The sequence below is a fragment of the Prosopis cineraria genome, unplaced genomic scaffold, assembly GCF_029017545.1.
Source record: "Prosopis cineraria cultivar Desert tree isolate PC_DT_omini unplaced genomic scaffold, ASM2901754v1 PC5, whole genome shotgun sequence".
NCBI lineage: Eukaryota > Viridiplantae > Streptophyta > Magnoliopsida > Fabales > Fabaceae > Prosopis > Prosopis cineraria.
Window position 1 is genome coordinate 36,045,209 of NW_026555336.1, and position 15,793 is coordinate 36,061,001.

A 15,793-nucleotide genomic window follows, 5' to 3' on the forward strand; every position below is an offset into this window, starting at 1 on the left:
CATTCCCATTCCCATGATTATGTTTATGACGGCTAACTAGCTCATCATGCCCTCAAAAGGTTTTTTTTTTTTTCAAAAAAGTGCTAATCTAATTTAATCCTATGTATGTATACTCTTTTCAATCTAAAATATAAAATATTTTTAATTATAATTCAAATATCAATAAAATTCAGTTATATCTTTATTTTTAATTATAAATATAATAAATTTTTCTTTTTGCTCTTTTTCTCAACTATCAATAATAAATTAAATAAGAGAGATAGTATTTTTTTAATGAAGTATTATACATGAGAAAGTGTGAATCTTCTTGTAGACTAATAAAATTTTAGTTATTATGAAGAGTGGAAAAAATGTAATAAATACTAATAAGGTTACATAATGAACTAAGTCAATAAATACAAGAGTGAACTAGAAAAAAAATTTAAAACCTATTAAGTGTTTTATATTTTAAACCAAGATGAGGGAAGAAAAAATGCATTATAATTCAAACAGTAGAGAATATAAACTAATTACGTGACAAAGTCAACATTAAATTCGTGCTTGATTTGCCAGTGGGATGAAACTTGAACCATCGCAATCATGCCAACTCTTCATGATGAATGGGATAACATTGACATCATAGATTATTAGATGCGACGGAACGTCAAGTCGTTTCAGTACTTTATTAGAGACACGCAAAATTAACTTAATCATCAAATCCATTAATAAACTCGTTTGGTCTCCATTTTGCGAGAATTTTAAGTCCTTGTTGAATTGCCAACCTTCTGTTAATCTCACATTTTCTTTTCCTTTCGGAGTTCGTTTAATCAAGCAATCTTTTCATTCGCAGTTACCGTTCGTCCTAGTTTTCCTTTTGTAGTTTTTGTTGTTTAGTAATATTATTTATCTTCATCGAATTAAAAGAAAAAAAGGTGAATTGCCAGCGAAACCTTAAAAAAAAGACTGCAACTAACAAAAATGATGGATGAAAATTGTTACATGAGACTAGTTTAGATGGCAAGGATAGGGTGGGATATGGATGCAAGTTAAGGATTCGAACACTTTCAATATAACAAAAAATGATTGATAAAAATATACCATAAAAAAAATATACACGGATCAAATAAAAGAATGATAAGTGGAGGGCATTGTTTATATTTAATGCCCGATAATGCCTCAAACATAATTACTTTTAATAAAAGAATACTTATAGAAAATAAAGAATGATAAGTAGCAGGAATTGAAATTAAATTTTTCAAGTTAGCACTGACGTGTCTTTACATTCTTTTAATCAAAAGTTCTAAATCGAACACTTGATGACTTACTTCAAAGATGAGAAATTACTGTCATTCATGCCATCATAAGATGGTAATGCAAGTGCTCTTTGTTGGTAGCCTTTTTTAACAATTTTTTGATCGTACCATGTATTTATTTGATTTTGATTATTTACTAAATCAATATTATTGACATCTTAGGCCATTATAAATTTGATCCAATGTCTTGTTTAAATTTGATTCAAGTCTCCTTCTTGCTATAGTCATGATTGGTTTTATTTTATTTTTGATTTTGATTCTGTGATTCATGCTTTAGATCAAGATTGATAAATGTTATAATTAATTTAGACTTCTAAATATGTGGTGTTTAATTTCTAAAGATTATGAGGATCTTGATTTATTTTATTTTGAATTTCAAAATATTTTAATTAATTTATAATATTTAATTTTATTTTAATTTTTACAAAACAAGGTTTATGGACTTGATCCTGAGTCTTTTGAATAAAGGTTTGATCTCAAAGAAAAGGCAAAAAGAAAAAAATTAGGTTTAAAGACTTAGACCTATATAATTGAGTTTGCTCATTCCAAGCTCTAACTGCGAGTTTTTTTTGTTGGTAGCCTTTTTATACAATTTTTTTTTTAATCTTACCATGTATTCATTTGATTTTGATTATTTAGTAAATCAATATTATTCACATAAATAGGTAGAATGAACTTAATTCAAAATTTTTTTTAATCAACAATTCAAATTGTCCATACAAAAGTTCACACGCATCACATGTGATAATGAGATAAAACTTCACTCATTTTTTTTGGGTGTCATTCTCTTTCCTAAAACATAGTATAAATATACAACTATAGAAGATGCGATTTGTTTTTGCAGAGCATGGAAAATTCACTAGCGAGTTGACTATTATTCTTGAATATCGGATGGGCGAGAAAAAACTGCTTTAAACGGAACGAAAGGAATTTACAGTGATCCTCTGAATTGTTTTTTTCTCGCCATGCTGAGGGTATGGTATCTTGCAAGTAAGCCCAATAACAGTATTCAACTTGCTTGTCTCGTGTTTTTTTCGAGTGTTATCAACAATTATTTTCGAAAAAAGAATAAACAATAATAGAATACTAGTTATTTGCTCTTCATACAACCACAGGCGCAAGCACACGATTCTTGATTTAATTCTTGAAAATCTTGCGTTCTAGTTTTTTTTCAAAGGGTCAATTATAAATTTACAACTACACATCCACCAACATTTACAACTACATATATACTAATATTGGCACCATTAAATCACATTCAAAGCAAAAATTGAAAGATAAGGCATTACTCGTATAGTTCAAATGTTGATAAAGGTTATTGTAAATTCGCAGGCATCCCTTGCTGAAGAAAAGATTAAGATAATGAAAAACCATAAATAATCATGAAAGCAGAGCCATTTTCGGCTGAAGATGGCGTCTTCCATCACAAAAGCTTAATTTTGTTTCTCAAATAAATGCCTCCCAAATTTCGCTAAAATCAATTATAAAACCATTTAAACACGACTCCACGCAATCTATCATGTAACAAAGCATGAACATAAATATACAATGGATCCCTTGATCGCCCTGGTTCACATCATATTCCAAATTCTATTTTATTTATTTATTTATCTCTCTTAATAAACACAATGAATTCTGTGGGTTAAAAAAAAGAACACAACGAATTCACTTGCTAAATGCCCCGTAAACCATGGCAAGAACAACAGGAATGAGGCATATCCAAGAGAAAAGGCACAAAAGAAAAGGCAATACCAGGATAATGATTAATGCCTTGAGCAGATAGTTGATTAGTTAGAAGAAAATTTGCAAGGGCAAAGAAACCACAACACAGTGCCTTCATCAGAAAACTGAAACTGATCCACCTCATCTTAATCCTTTTTAATTCTTCAAACCAGTATAATTCTTCATTGGACTGCGTGTACATGAAGCAATCTAATATCATCGAACAGTTCCAAAAGAAACTATTCTACCTAAGCAAAAATTAATGCTGCTAACGCGATGCTAAATTTGACAAATGAGTCTCAATTGTTGATTGTTCATGAAAATACCCTTTGGTTGAAGTTCTTATATATAGTTACAGATTATAGATATCAATCGCTGACTAAAACTAGTTAAGACATTGGTGGGGCAAAGCACTGCATTACAAGGAAAGACCAATCCAATTCAATATACCTTACGAGCATGAGTAAGCGCACAATTTCACAACAACGAGGGCGTAGAATGATTGATTGGTTCAGTCCGCAGAACCGAAGTTCTACACAATTTATTGAGACCCCATGCACATCAACTTCTGAATCAAAACCAAAACCTCGTCCATTTCGCGAATCAACAATAATATATTAAAGTCGAGATCAACCGCAAGAAACTCAGAGAAATGGACATGCATGGGATAAAAGTAAAAAAAAAAAAAACCCAAAGCATTACCTTAGCCCGAGTTCGAATAGAGCAAAAGGTTCAATTTCAATCAATTCAAGAGGAACTACCAACAGAGAGACAAAATTCTAATAAACAGAAAAGTATCCAAAACCTAAGCAGTAAGAACCACAGCCCCACCGGCCTCCTTGATCTTCTTCTCCGCATTCTTGGAAACGAGCTTGGCCTTCACCACGACAGGCTGGTTATCCGGCAAAACTCCTTTACCCAAAACTTTGAAGTACCCATACTGAGTGACATCGATCAAGGGAACATTGTCCTTGGAGGCCTTCTCTTTCACCTCATTAGGAACCAATGACCAGAGCTTATCGATGTTGACGATGGGGCAGTAGAACTTGTTGCGAAGCTTATGGAAGTAGCGCATACCCACTTTCCCGAAGTAACCAGGATGATACTTGTCGAAGAGGATTCTATGGTGGTGCATACCACCAGCATTACCACGACCACCAGGGTGCTTCCTGTGCTTGCCGATGCGACCGTGACCGGCACTCACGTGGCCGCGCTTCTTACGATTCTTCTTGAAGCGGGTTGTCATCTCCGATCTGGCTTCTCTTCGCTTCTCTGAGGTATCCGCGGCACAAGGGTTTGCTGAGTTAGGGTTTCGGGGAATTTATTAGATGGAGGGGTTGGATTATTCTATTTTTAATATTAAAAAAAAATCACCATATTTTGTGATTGGGCCTGAAGCCCTGAACCTTTAAAACACTAAGTGCATTCTTGTGCCAAAGGAAAAAAAAAATGCATTAAGTATTTAAATTTATTTTTAAATCAATATATACTTTAGCTGGTAAAAAAATCAATATATATTTTAAACACATTTTGATACTAAAAATTTATAAATAAATATTAATTCATTTCATAATAAATAGTTATTGAAATATGATTTTATTTTGATACAGTTTTTAATTTTATTAAATAGATGCATAAAAAGAATTAAGAATTAACAACTGAGAATGATAAAAAAGTCAAACAGAAAAAAAGAATGTTAGGTTCCATACATGTATATAAATATTTTTATAAAAAATAAAAAATTAAATTGATTGTTTAATTCTTGAAAGATTATATTTTATTTTTTTTTAATTTACAACCTTCTTTTCAATTTTCATGGTTATTTTATAATTAAGAGATGATCCGACCTGCGGAGATGTTTCCACTAAAAAATGTTGCTTTTCATAATGTTTGAAGTTCTTGCTTTTTTTTTTTTTTTTAATCCACCGGGCAGAATTGGGGGCTTTCCCTTTAGATGGACCATGGTAGTTTTATAAGCATATATAAGCGCACCACTTCGATTGAGAAAACTACATGCCATGAGTCTCATATAAGTGAAATGGAATTTATGAATATGAAGAATTCTTTTACCTGATATGCTAATTTTTTATGATAAACCCTCTCTCTAACACTGTGCTCCTCAACCGTGCAAGATTTATGTTTAACATTCACCTCCATTTTTTGACTGAATAATGTTACGTGAAGCATCTTTGCAGGTGAGTCAATCAGCTATTTGCTTACTTCATTTGAGGCCATCGTTTGGTCCGAAATGGAACGGCAAATGCCAGTCCAACTGTCCAAGCGACAAGAAACAACCTCAACAATAACCTCATGCAGAGGAAATGTTAATAAAATATGTACTCTAAGTCGTTTCAATATATTATATATTTGACTTGATACTAATATACATACAAGAATGTTACCACATGGACTAAACATTATATGAAAGAACCTTGACAAAATATTTTGTATAAATACATCACAAGTTGTGGAATTCAAACTGCACATGTACTTGTGTTTCATCTGTGAAGAACGAGAGCAGCTCCAACGAATCCCAACCATATTGTCAGACCAACCCAGAAAGCTTGATTTTTTTCCAATCCCACCGGTGGCCGCCATACAAGAAAGTCAGCAAGATAGTCCTTAGTTGATGGAAGCTGATTGGTCACCGTCCCACTCCGATTCTTATCCTTGTCCTTGTACTTATCACTCCATGTTCCTGCATAGCTACAGTCATGGTATCCACTAATCAAATTTCTTGAAACTTTGAATTGCTCAAGTTACAAAAGATGGATTGAAGCAGATGAACCATATCTACATGTACTCAGTGATAATGTTCTCAGACAATCCCCTTCTTCTATTGACACCATAGAAGAGTCCTTCAAAGACAGAGATGTTCAGGAACAAAAGTTAAATTGGAAAGGGTAGGTATGAATGCAATACGACGCTACTAATAACATGCGTGTTCAGCAAGCTTAAGCAATTCCAATCCTCAAACTCTAACTGACTATTCAAAATCCTTGAGAATTTGATAATTTCCAACCTTCATTCTTCTCACTAAATGTATAAAGTTTCAATTTTTCAGCTATATCATAACTTACTTCCGGATTGATCAAGTTTTAGAGCAAGTTGCATATTAAAGAAAAGGGATAATAAAGCTTTTAATCTTTAAAGTTTGTTTTAGTTATCAATTTGATTCCTCGAGTTCGATTTTTATTGATTTGATCTCTTAAATTTGCTTTAGTTTTCTATTTGATCCTTAACATTTAACGGGAGTTTCAAGAGGTGACATTGTAAAAATTTGCTGACATGAATAATAGAATATTGATTTTGATAACAATTATAAAGATTAATGACAAAAAAATATAATTTATTTAGGTAGAAAAAAACAGGCTCAAAAACTTTAAAAAACAAAAGAATAAAATATAGAGAACAATTGATAAAAATTAAACTGATTTAAAGGCTAATTTATTCTCATTTAGCTACATATGCATGTCATGTTATTAATATCCTTTACACATGATTAATTTGAGAGTTAATTTATTTTAAAATTAAAAGGACTAGGATGATAATTTTTTAAAATGTAATGACAAGTCGATAAAAATTAAACTTAAGACATCAAATTGAAAACTGACACAAATTTGAGGGTCGAAAGTTTCATTATTCCTACAAAGAACCTATGCCCTTCACAAGCCCAAATGGCTTTCCCATGAGAAGGCACGTGAAGTTATAGAATGCACAATTGTTCAAGGACATTTACTCAACCATGTAAGCTCTGATTTGAAGTTATTTTCACACAAACAGCAATAAATAAGAATAATAGCAATAATTACAATTATGCAAAAATAAGAAGGTAAGCAAGAGTGTCGAAATACCTATCATAACTAGAACCAATCAAAGGTATAGTCACCATCTCCTCTTGGGATATCTTGAGCTTTGGTGCTTGCAAAATGTAGCGAAGATCTGCAGCCTGGCGCCGGATGCTGAGGCTAGGATGTTTCTTCTCTAATTGCTGGTACAGAGCTATGCAATCAGCATGGCGGTTATTGGCCTCATAAGCCATAGCTAGCCATATCTGGATCTGAAATTTACACACTAAATAATATAAAAAATACAACTCACATTGTTTTGCTCACTAAATGAAGAGCATTTCAGCCAGTAACTATGGAGAACGATGATAAGCAACAATCAACTAACCTCACCACCAAACAATGTAGGTCTGGGAATAATCGTAAGTGCACCTTCAAAAAACTCTATGGAACGTCCATACATACCCTTCCCATAAGCTTTCTGACCCAATTCAAACATCAGCTGAGCCGTGGCCCTCCTCTCTGCCTGCTCCTTGGCCACCTAAATCATCAAACCCATAAACAACGAATAAGAGCTGATTCTGGTTTAATTGCTTGATTTTTCTGAAGTCTGATAATCCTAAGATAAACAAATCAAGTAAAATGGAACCTTTTCGAGCTCTTTTCTGACTCTCATCCTCTTCTCTTCCTCCGTCTCTTCCATTCCTTCTCCTTCATCATCGTACATCCGACTCTGCAATTCTTCAGCTTTCTTTTCCAGCTCTCTTCTGTCCTCGAGCTCCTTCAGTCTCATCCGCAATTGTGTCTCCCAATCATAGGACTCCTCGTCAAGCCCGTTCTCGTTGTTCTCTTCATCGCTAGACTCGGCGTCAAAATCAACACCGTTCACCTCTGAATTTGACTTACCACGAGCCACGACTCTGTTCCGAACATCTCCATCGGAGTCAAAACCCTTAGACGTAACAGAAGCACAGTAGGCGTGAGAATCTCTCTTGGACAAGCTCAAAACGACGTCCAAAGCTACCGTTCGAACCTTCCGCTCCAGTATTACACTTCGCGGCGACGCCGCATCTAGCAACAGAGACAAATTCCCCAGACTAATGGCCATGGGATCGAGTAAGAGAAAAGAGAAGAGAAGGAGGGTTGAGAATCAGAGATAATTGGTTCCCCATGAAAAGAGTCAAAAGACTGTCAAGAAGATATTTTGGTGGTGCCAAACGTAAGGACCAAAATGCCCATGAATCTATCTCCAAGGATTCAAAAAGTTTGAGACTTGTGCAACGACATTGGGGTCTGTGAGAGTGAAAACCGAAAACGTGGCACAGTGGAGACGAAAGCCGTGTGGCAACTGTTGCAGTTGAAAGCTTTCTACGAATTGGGAAATTCGAGCACGCATAACCAAACACGTCTCAAGGAATGAAGCGGTGTCGTTTCGTCTTGATTGGTCGTGCATGGCTGAGAGCCTGAGACGACCAAGCCTCGCAAAAACGCGCTGAAGCTCGTAGCTTTATCCAAAGCCCACACCGTATCTTCTGTATGGTCTGGAATTCTCCATTCCATCGTCAATGGCTCTGCTTCTTGGCGGTATTCAACCTCAGATACTATCTTCCATTCGTTATGATCATAGAAAACCTTGTACCAGAGTTTCCAATGGTCGCTTCCATTTCGCCGTTAATACTAGAATTCGTACTGTTCAATCCATTCCTCCTTTTAATCAGAGACGTATTTTTGTGAGCCCTTCAAAATCAGCGTCCATAGATGGGTTTCTGTCCAGAAGAATCCAGAAGCTCTCTGTGAAGAAAAAGAAGATGAAGAGTTTCTGAAGAGGCTTAGGAGATGGTTCAGTTTCCTTCCTTCTATTTTGCCTGGTGGAAGCTGGTGGGACTTCTCCGAAAATGTCGAAATTCAAGAATCAGCTCGACCCGTCACCGTGTGGCGCGCGCTTGCCAAAATGTGGCAACTTGTTGCTCAAGACCGATGGGTTATTTTCGCTGCATTCTCTGCTCTGATTCTTGCGGCGGTGCGTGCTGTCAAATTTTGTTCTTTTGTTAGACTAAAATTTAGGTTGACGATGTGGTCAAAATTAATTCTTCATTTCATTGTGTTTCAGGTTTCGGAGATTTCCATACCGCATTTCTTAACTGCATCTATCTTTTCCGCACAGGGTGCGGAAATTACAGTTTTCCGTCGGAATGTACTTCTCTTGGTTCTGTTCTGTATAACTTCGGGAATATGCAGGTCAAAATCTTGTATGGTCAAATCTCCCTTCTACCTGCTGACAGTGATATGATTCTTTTCTATGCCACTCGCTGCTCTAACTAAAATCAATAAAGAACGGAATGGAAATGCTCTCCTTCTACTCTACTTTAGCTCAAGTGTATCATTCTCTATACCTTTATCTCGTCTCTTTGGATAGTTGTTCTTTGAAAATTTCTAATTAACCTGAGTAAGTGGATGTGCTGAAGATTCTGAAGGCAGCTGAAATAAAGCACTTGCAAATTGTAGCATAAGATAAATTGAATGCATTTTTTTCGTTGTTATTAGTTATTCATTTGAAACCTATCATTTTGCATGTGGGATATGCTTCAGCGGGATACGAGGCTGCTGTTTTGGAATTGCAAATATGATACTGGTGAGCTTCTCCTTTATGTCTCCCATGATGCACCAACAAATAGGGAGTGGTTGCATTCTTTGGTAATAAGGTTCATTCAAGAGACTTGAGCACGATAAGAATATATATATTTTCAAAATTATGAATACAGCACTTTAGCAATGTCTCATGTTGCTCTCAGTTTTCATTGAGTCTTCTGATTAAACGTGTTATCCTAGGTTTTGAAGCGCGTGCATAGTTTCTGCTGAGTGGAGTTTAATCTTTAATCATATCTGCAGGTAAAGAGAATGAGAGAAACATTATACTCCTCCCTTCTTCTTCAGGTTCTTCTGTCCTCAATACTTGATATCTTAGTCTTTCTCTGTTTCATTTTGTTTGTTTAATTACTGTATTTTTTTATTCACTTGAAAGTGCCTTTTTCTGTAGGATATATCATTTTTTGACAATGTAACAGTTGGTGATCTGACAAGTAGGCTAGGTGCCGATTGTCAACAAGTTTCACGTGTTATTGGAAATGACCTTAACTTGATATTGCGCAATGTTCTTCAGGTTGCTTTACTTATGAAATTTGTTTGCTGTTAAAAATTTACCCGCCTCGTTGGGCTTTAAGATTTTTTTTTTTTCATCTGTACAGGGAGCTGGTGCTTTAACCTACTTGTTATTTTTGTCTTGGCCACTTGGTTTATTTACATTGATGATATGCTCTGTATTGTCAGCAGTTTTGCTACTTTATGGAAGGTGAATATTTTGTTGAGTCTCCTCAAGTTTTCCTTCAGAATCTTTGATATTGCCTTCTCAGCTTCCTCTGCCTCTGCCCGGTGTTTTCTTTTGTCTTTGTCTCCTGTTTATCATTTGTGTTATTTGGCTGTGTCTTTCTACATAGGTACCAGAAAAAGGCAGCAAAGTTGATCCAAGAAGTCACTGCTTCTGCTAATGAAGTACAATAAATTCCTTACGCTATTGTTTGTTTTATGTTTGTTCATGTGACACATAACCATTTTCTTTATTGAATTATAGGTTGCACAAGAGACATTCTCTCTCATTAGAACTGTCCGCGTTTATGGAACAGAAGAGGAAGAACTTGGAAGGTGATCATGCTTGAATTATAATGCATTAAAGCAAGCATTCATTGGTACATCAACCTTGACTGGCATGTATCCATCTCTCTACAGGTATAAATGGTGGCTCGAAAAGTTAGCTGATATAAGCTTGAGACAAAGTGCTGCTTATGGATTTTGGAATTTCAGCTTCAACAATCTTTATCATTCAACTCAGGTATAACCAAGGAATCCTTAAATTATGAGATTCTCTCTTTTCACTGTCTCTTCTCTCTCGCTCTCTCTATAGAAATTCTTTGAAAGTTTTACGCTTACAGTATCTAAACTCTGGCATACACATCTTCACATTGGGTTTTTTAACCAAAAATGCCTTTACCTTTTCACATTAAAGAACAACAGATTCAACGCTGTCTAGGACATTTCTTAATACACAATTATTGTAGGGATACATAGATAGAACAGAATAAATGCAAGATTACGAAGATGTAATCTAAAATTCTAGATTACCTTGCATTAGTTTGCCTTTGAGAGAAACATTAAAGGCATTTTGGTTGTAGGATAATGTGTAGAGATTGCTAACATCCATGAATGGACTTAATTAGTATTTCTATCCTAAGGGGTTTGCTCAATTGGTGAAAGAGAGACAGTAGCTGCATTTAACTATATGGGTTTGATTCTTCAAGTAAGCACTTGAGGAAGTACAGGCATAGATTCAAATGCTGGAATGCACCCTTAAGATCACTTCAGAAGTAAAATTAGCTTCAGCAAAGTCTGATGGTACCCTTGCTTGCTATAACAAAAAATATCTTGCTCTTTTACAAAAATATCTCATTAGAAGGCAATATAAGTGTTAAGTCATGTTCCCAAAAAAAGTGCAAGGTTAATACTTAATACAGATTCAAAAAAAATATATATATATATATACACAGGTGCAAAAATCCATATCACCTAATGAATCTACAAGAAGTCAAATAGCTTAATATTTTCGCTCTTACTTTTTATACACCACACGTCAAATATACCTCTTTTTATTCATTGTTATGATCTTTCTCAAGAAAAAAATAATTTTCTTTTTTAAAAAAAATGGTAAGACTGTCCTTAAAGTTTAGAACTTTGTCCATCCTTGAAAATTAAGGTATTTAATTCCATTTTAAATTTTTTTTTTTGGGGGGGGGGATGACCTAAATGACGATGCATGTATTATGTTTAAGGAGAGATGGAATAATGGTCCCTCATAAATCTCCTAACTTCTGTTTGGAGTTGAACATCCTCCCCATTTTTAAATGAGCTATAAACATATCTTTCTTTCTGTTCTTTAAAATAAAATAATAAATGTATGGCCGTTGAAGTATTTTTTAAACACAAGAATTTTGGGAACTTTAATAAAATGCCCTTGCAAATATAGGATTTAGAGATAGTAACCTAAAAGCCCTTGCACGTATTGTGTTTCATAAACAAAGATAAATTGTTTTTTTTTTTTTTTTGGTTGGTCCAATGCCAAATATGGAGAACACTAACTGTGTGAGTGTGTAGTTCTGTATCCTGCTATGCATATTATCCCACCAATGTAAGAGAGTGTGCTAGGATCACTTATTCATACTTTTTGATCAAAGTTTAGTTAAGCCTCTGTACGTGACTTCTTTTATTTGAACATTTAATCTTTTAGGTTATTGCGGTGCTGTTTGGAGGAATGTCTATTCTAGCAGGTCATATTACAGCAGAGAAACTTACTAAGTTTATACTATACAGTGAATGGCTTATTTATTCAACCTGGTGGGTGGGAGACAGTATATCATCTTTGATGCAATCTGTTGGGGCTAGTGAAAAAGTGTTCCAGTTGATGGATCTCTCACCTAGCAAGCAGTTCCAAGCGAAAGGCAAGTGCCATTATGGGTTTTGTCAACCACTTCACACATTTATAACTTTGAATAAGTCTTTTGCATTTTTCCTTTGATTTGATGGCCACCTTTAATAAGGAGATTACCTTTCATTCTATAAGTAGTGAACAAAATAAAAAAAAAATCCTTTGGCTGAAGGTACAAATTTCTTCAGAGATTTTTCATAATTATTAATTGACATTGAAATTTGGATGTGGCTTTGTTACAGGAGCAAAGTTGCAGAGGTTAATTGGGAATATTGAATTTGTTAATGTATCTTTTCACTATCCTTCAAGGCCAACGGTAGATATCTCCTTTTTCTAACATCTTCATTTTGTTTCTTGAAAATATTTGATGTGTCTTGGTGTCAAACACAATAGCTTCAATGCATTATGAATAGTTCTGGAAAATATTGTGCATGGATAATCAATGAAGTTATAAATTATTTTGTTTTTTTTTTTTTCAAAGAATTAAAGCACAAATTTTTAGTACAAGTCTTGGAAACTTCTAGAAATAAAAAATCAGGTTTAAGTTCTTTGAGAAAAAGAGGGGGAAGAATGGAGGGTTTCTTGACAGTATGGTGTCATATCTTGAATAAAAATGCAATTTCTGATGTGAGTAGCATGCTTTACTGTGATGGATATCAATATCTTGTCCTGGCAATTTCTGTCACCCTTTTCCCTTTGCATGGTCTTCTTCCTAAATATAATTTTTTTGTGCATGCATGTAGGGTTAACGTTCATTTTGTCACTAATATGTGAACATCTAATGAACAATCATTTTAACAGGTATCTGTAGTGCAGCATGTAAGTTTTGCTGTTCGACCTGGTGAAGTGGTTGCAATAGTAAGAAATTGCTTCAAGTTTTTGCAACAGCTCCTCATCTTCACATTGTCTAAGATATTAAGTTCTCATTTCCTTTGATTTTACGTAGGCTGGTCTTAGTGGCAGTGGAAAGAGTACACTAGTGAACCTTCTGCTCCGCTTATATGAGCCAACCAATGGTCAGGTAGCATTAGTCCAGCTTCATATTTAAAATTTAACGTTAGAAATATTGGAATTGGATAATTTGATGCTTATAGCATTGAATCATTCCCTCCCATTCTATTTATAAGATTCTACCATTGGTCTTTAATAAAAGACCCTTTTCAAAATTTAATGAAACATTTATGACCCACTTTAAAAATAGCCTTTCCCTTTTCACTCTTAGTTTAATCAATGGCTTTAATTTGATCAAGGGTAATTTTGAAAGGTTGTAAAAATTATTGACAGTTAAGAAAATTGTAACTAATTTCTCTTAATATCATGAATCATAAAAGTAGTTGACAGGGGTTTATAAACAGGACTGGAGAGAGTAGCAAGGAACAGCTGAGAAAAGAATCTGTAATATTAATTTGCTTGTGCAAAATCTATTGAGTTATCAAACAATCAATGGCTAATGATGTAGTCATTTTTTCTATCAATTCTGTAGATATTGGTTAATGTTTGTGTGGAGAACTAGTTACATACTTCCACTTCTGGGGACAGTTATGCACTACAGTAATATGATTTGATAGTTGATTTTTTCTTGAATATATTTTTTTATTGTTGAGTTTGATTGCAGATTTTGATTGATGGCGCCCCTCTTAAAGAGCTGGACATCACTTGGTGGAGAGAAAGAATCGGATTTGTGGGACAGGTTATCAATTTGCCAACATGGTGGAATTTCAGTGATTTTAAGGCAATATCTTCTGACCCTAAAAATTTGTCTGTACAGGAACCTAAGCTCTTCAGAATGGATATCAATTCAAACATAAGATATGGATGCACTCGGGAGATTAAGCAAGAGGATGTTGAATGGGCTGCAAAGCAAGCATATGCCCATGACTTCATCTCAGCACTTCCTAATGGGTATGAAACACTTGTTGACGATGATTTGTTGAGTGGGGGACAAAAGCAGCGAATTGCTATTGCTAGAGCTATTCTCAGGGATCCAAAAATATTGATCCTTGATGAAGCCACCAGTGCACTGGATGCTGAGAGTGAACATAATGTCAAGGTCTGCTTCTAAAAGCTACTCAAAGCCAGTTGACAGTGTAGACTTTAGGCACGCTAAATTTGAGAGAGAGCAAGAGATATTGATGATTCAGTTTCCATTATATGTAGGGCGTTCTCCGTTCTGTTAAAAATGACTCCCTGACTATGAGAAGTGTCATTGTTATTGCGCACAGGTGGGTTATCTTTTGTTGTAGCCTTCCTTTAAATTCTATCTTGATTCCAAGTTTGAAGTTTATGTCCTGCTTTGCAGGCTTTCTACTATACAAGCAGCCGACAGGGTTGTGGTAATGGATAGTGGTAAAATTGTTGAGGTTGGTTAATTCTTCCATTTTCCAGTGCCTTTGTTACCAACTGTTTTTCCTTGATGTTCCTTTTTGAAGCTTATTTTATTTGATTTCTCATCAGCTGTTTTTAAGACTAGATGGTGATAAGTGCTCTGTGTATTAGATTGTGAAGCTAGAAACTTTTGCCGTATTACTTGGGTTTGCGTCTATTCTTAATTCTTATGGGGAAAGTAATCAAAAATTTCACGTCAAGAATCAATTTTCCTTTACCTCCCACGAATTATACTGAAACAATGTATTTCCTATGTGATGAATGAATAACTATGACATGTAAGTTCTGTTTCCTTTATCTCTCCTTGATCTGAAGCCTAACTGGCAATGATTTGTATCCGCGCAGATTGGGAGTCACAGGGAACTACTCTTAAGGGACGGTTTGTATGCACGATTGACTAGTAAACAGGCTGACGCAGTGGCTTGATTTTTCTTCTATTTTGCTTCTTTCTCATGCTACGCAGTGCAGTGGGGCAAGCAATTTTTTCAACTGCTGACCCATGTATTCGTAGTATTAAACAAGCGAAACTGATCGGTTTCCTCAAGGACAGATATACACCTTGCTGCTGCTGATGTTTTGGATCGAAGAATTTGACAGAAGCAGTTTCTTAAGGCATAAACTAACGCATAGTGAGGAGTATATCAGTATAAGAGCCGAGCTTGATTGATAGCCACGAAGCCACCTTTGAGTTTTTGTTTATAATTAATAAAGGTTTGTGTGTGAGTTATATTGAATCTATGAATTCATGGATTATGTAAATGATGCAGTCTATTTGTATTATGCGGCAAGTGCACAAGCTGCTCCTTTATGGGTTCCGACAGCCTTTCCTTGATGATAATATTGGTTTATTTAATACAATTGTGTGTTTTAGATCATATTCGAGCATTATCATGCCTAATTGAAGGTGACTTTTCTAATTCTTTCCTCCATTTGTGAGTTTTGAACGTTGATCTTGCTTAAACAAAATTGAGTCTCTTCTACTCAACCCAACCACCCGTTGGTAATGGTATTTGTTTTAAGTTTATGGCATTGTATTATTGTCTAGGTTAAAAAAACAAAAAAAAGCTAAAAAA

At 34.9% G+C, this 15,793-nt stretch overlaps 3 protein-coding genes across 6 annotated transcripts; 1 reads left to right on the forward strand and 2 right to left on the reverse strand.

Moving 5' to 3' along the window:
* Nucleotides 1–3,608: 3,608 nt before the first annotated feature.
* LOC129311606 (60S ribosomal protein L27a-3) lies at nucleotides 3,609–4,332 on the reverse strand. The gene has a single exon (XM_054953965.1). It carries the CDS (start codon nucleotides 4,258–4,260, stop codon nucleotides 3,820–3,822), a length of 441 nt encoding a protein of 146 aa, XP_054809940.1. The 5' UTR covers nucleotides 4,261–4,332; the 3' UTR covers nucleotides 3,609–3,819.
* A 1,019-nt stretch (nucleotides 4,333–5,351) lies between these two features.
* LOC129311052 (uncharacterized) lies at nucleotides 5,352–8,057 on the reverse strand. 2 transcript variants are annotated; one of them, XM_054953010.1, is made up of 5 exons: nucleotides 7,452–8,057; nucleotides 7,191–7,343; nucleotides 6,869–7,074; nucleotides 5,812–5,872; nucleotides 5,610–5,720 (listed from the first exon to the last, which is right to left on the reverse strand). In XM_054953010.1, the coding sequence occupies exons 1-4, from the start codon at nucleotides 7,908–7,910 to the stop codon at nucleotides 5,851–5,853; spliced, it is 840 nt and encodes a 279-aa protein (XP_054808985.1). In that variant the 5' UTR covers nucleotides 7,911–8,057; the 3' UTR covers nucleotides 5,610–5,720; nucleotides 5,812–5,850. The 2 variants fall into 2 exon arrangements, with proteins under 2 accessions (XP_054808984.1, XP_054808985.1); XM_054953009.1 differs by lacking the exon at nucleotides 5,812–5,872 and having other exon boundaries at nucleotides 5,352–5,720.
* An 80-nt stretch (nucleotides 8,058–8,137) lies between these two features.
* LOC129311051 (ABC transporter B family member 26, chloroplastic) lies at nucleotides 8,138–15,595 on the forward strand. 3 transcript variants are annotated; one of them, XM_054953006.1, is made up of 18 exons: nucleotides 8,138–8,822; nucleotides 8,913–9,051; nucleotides 9,392–9,434; nucleotides 9,692–9,736; nucleotides 9,840–9,962; nucleotides 10,048–10,151; nucleotides 10,297–10,351; nucleotides 10,431–10,501; nucleotides 10,586–10,688; nucleotides 12,138–12,348; nucleotides 12,578–12,651; nucleotides 13,137–13,193; nucleotides 13,282–13,356; nucleotides 13,951–14,025; nucleotides 14,104–14,385; nucleotides 14,493–14,557; nucleotides 14,635–14,695; nucleotides 15,066–15,595. In XM_054953006.1, the coding sequence occupies exons 1-18, from the start codon at nucleotides 8,639–8,641 to the stop codon at nucleotides 15,144–15,146; spliced, it is 1,848 nt and encodes a 615-aa protein (XP_054808981.1). In that variant the 5' UTR covers nucleotides 8,138–8,638; the 3' UTR covers nucleotides 15,147–15,595. The 3 variants fall into 3 exon arrangements, with proteins under 3 accessions (XP_054808981.1, XP_054808982.1, XP_054808983.1); XM_054953007.1 differs by having other exon boundaries at nucleotides 8,913–9,040; XM_054953008.1 differs by lacking the exons at nucleotides 8,138–8,822; nucleotides 8,913–9,051 and adding an exon at nucleotides 9,100–9,179.
* The last annotated feature ends 198 nt before the right edge of the window (nucleotides 15,596–15,793 follow it).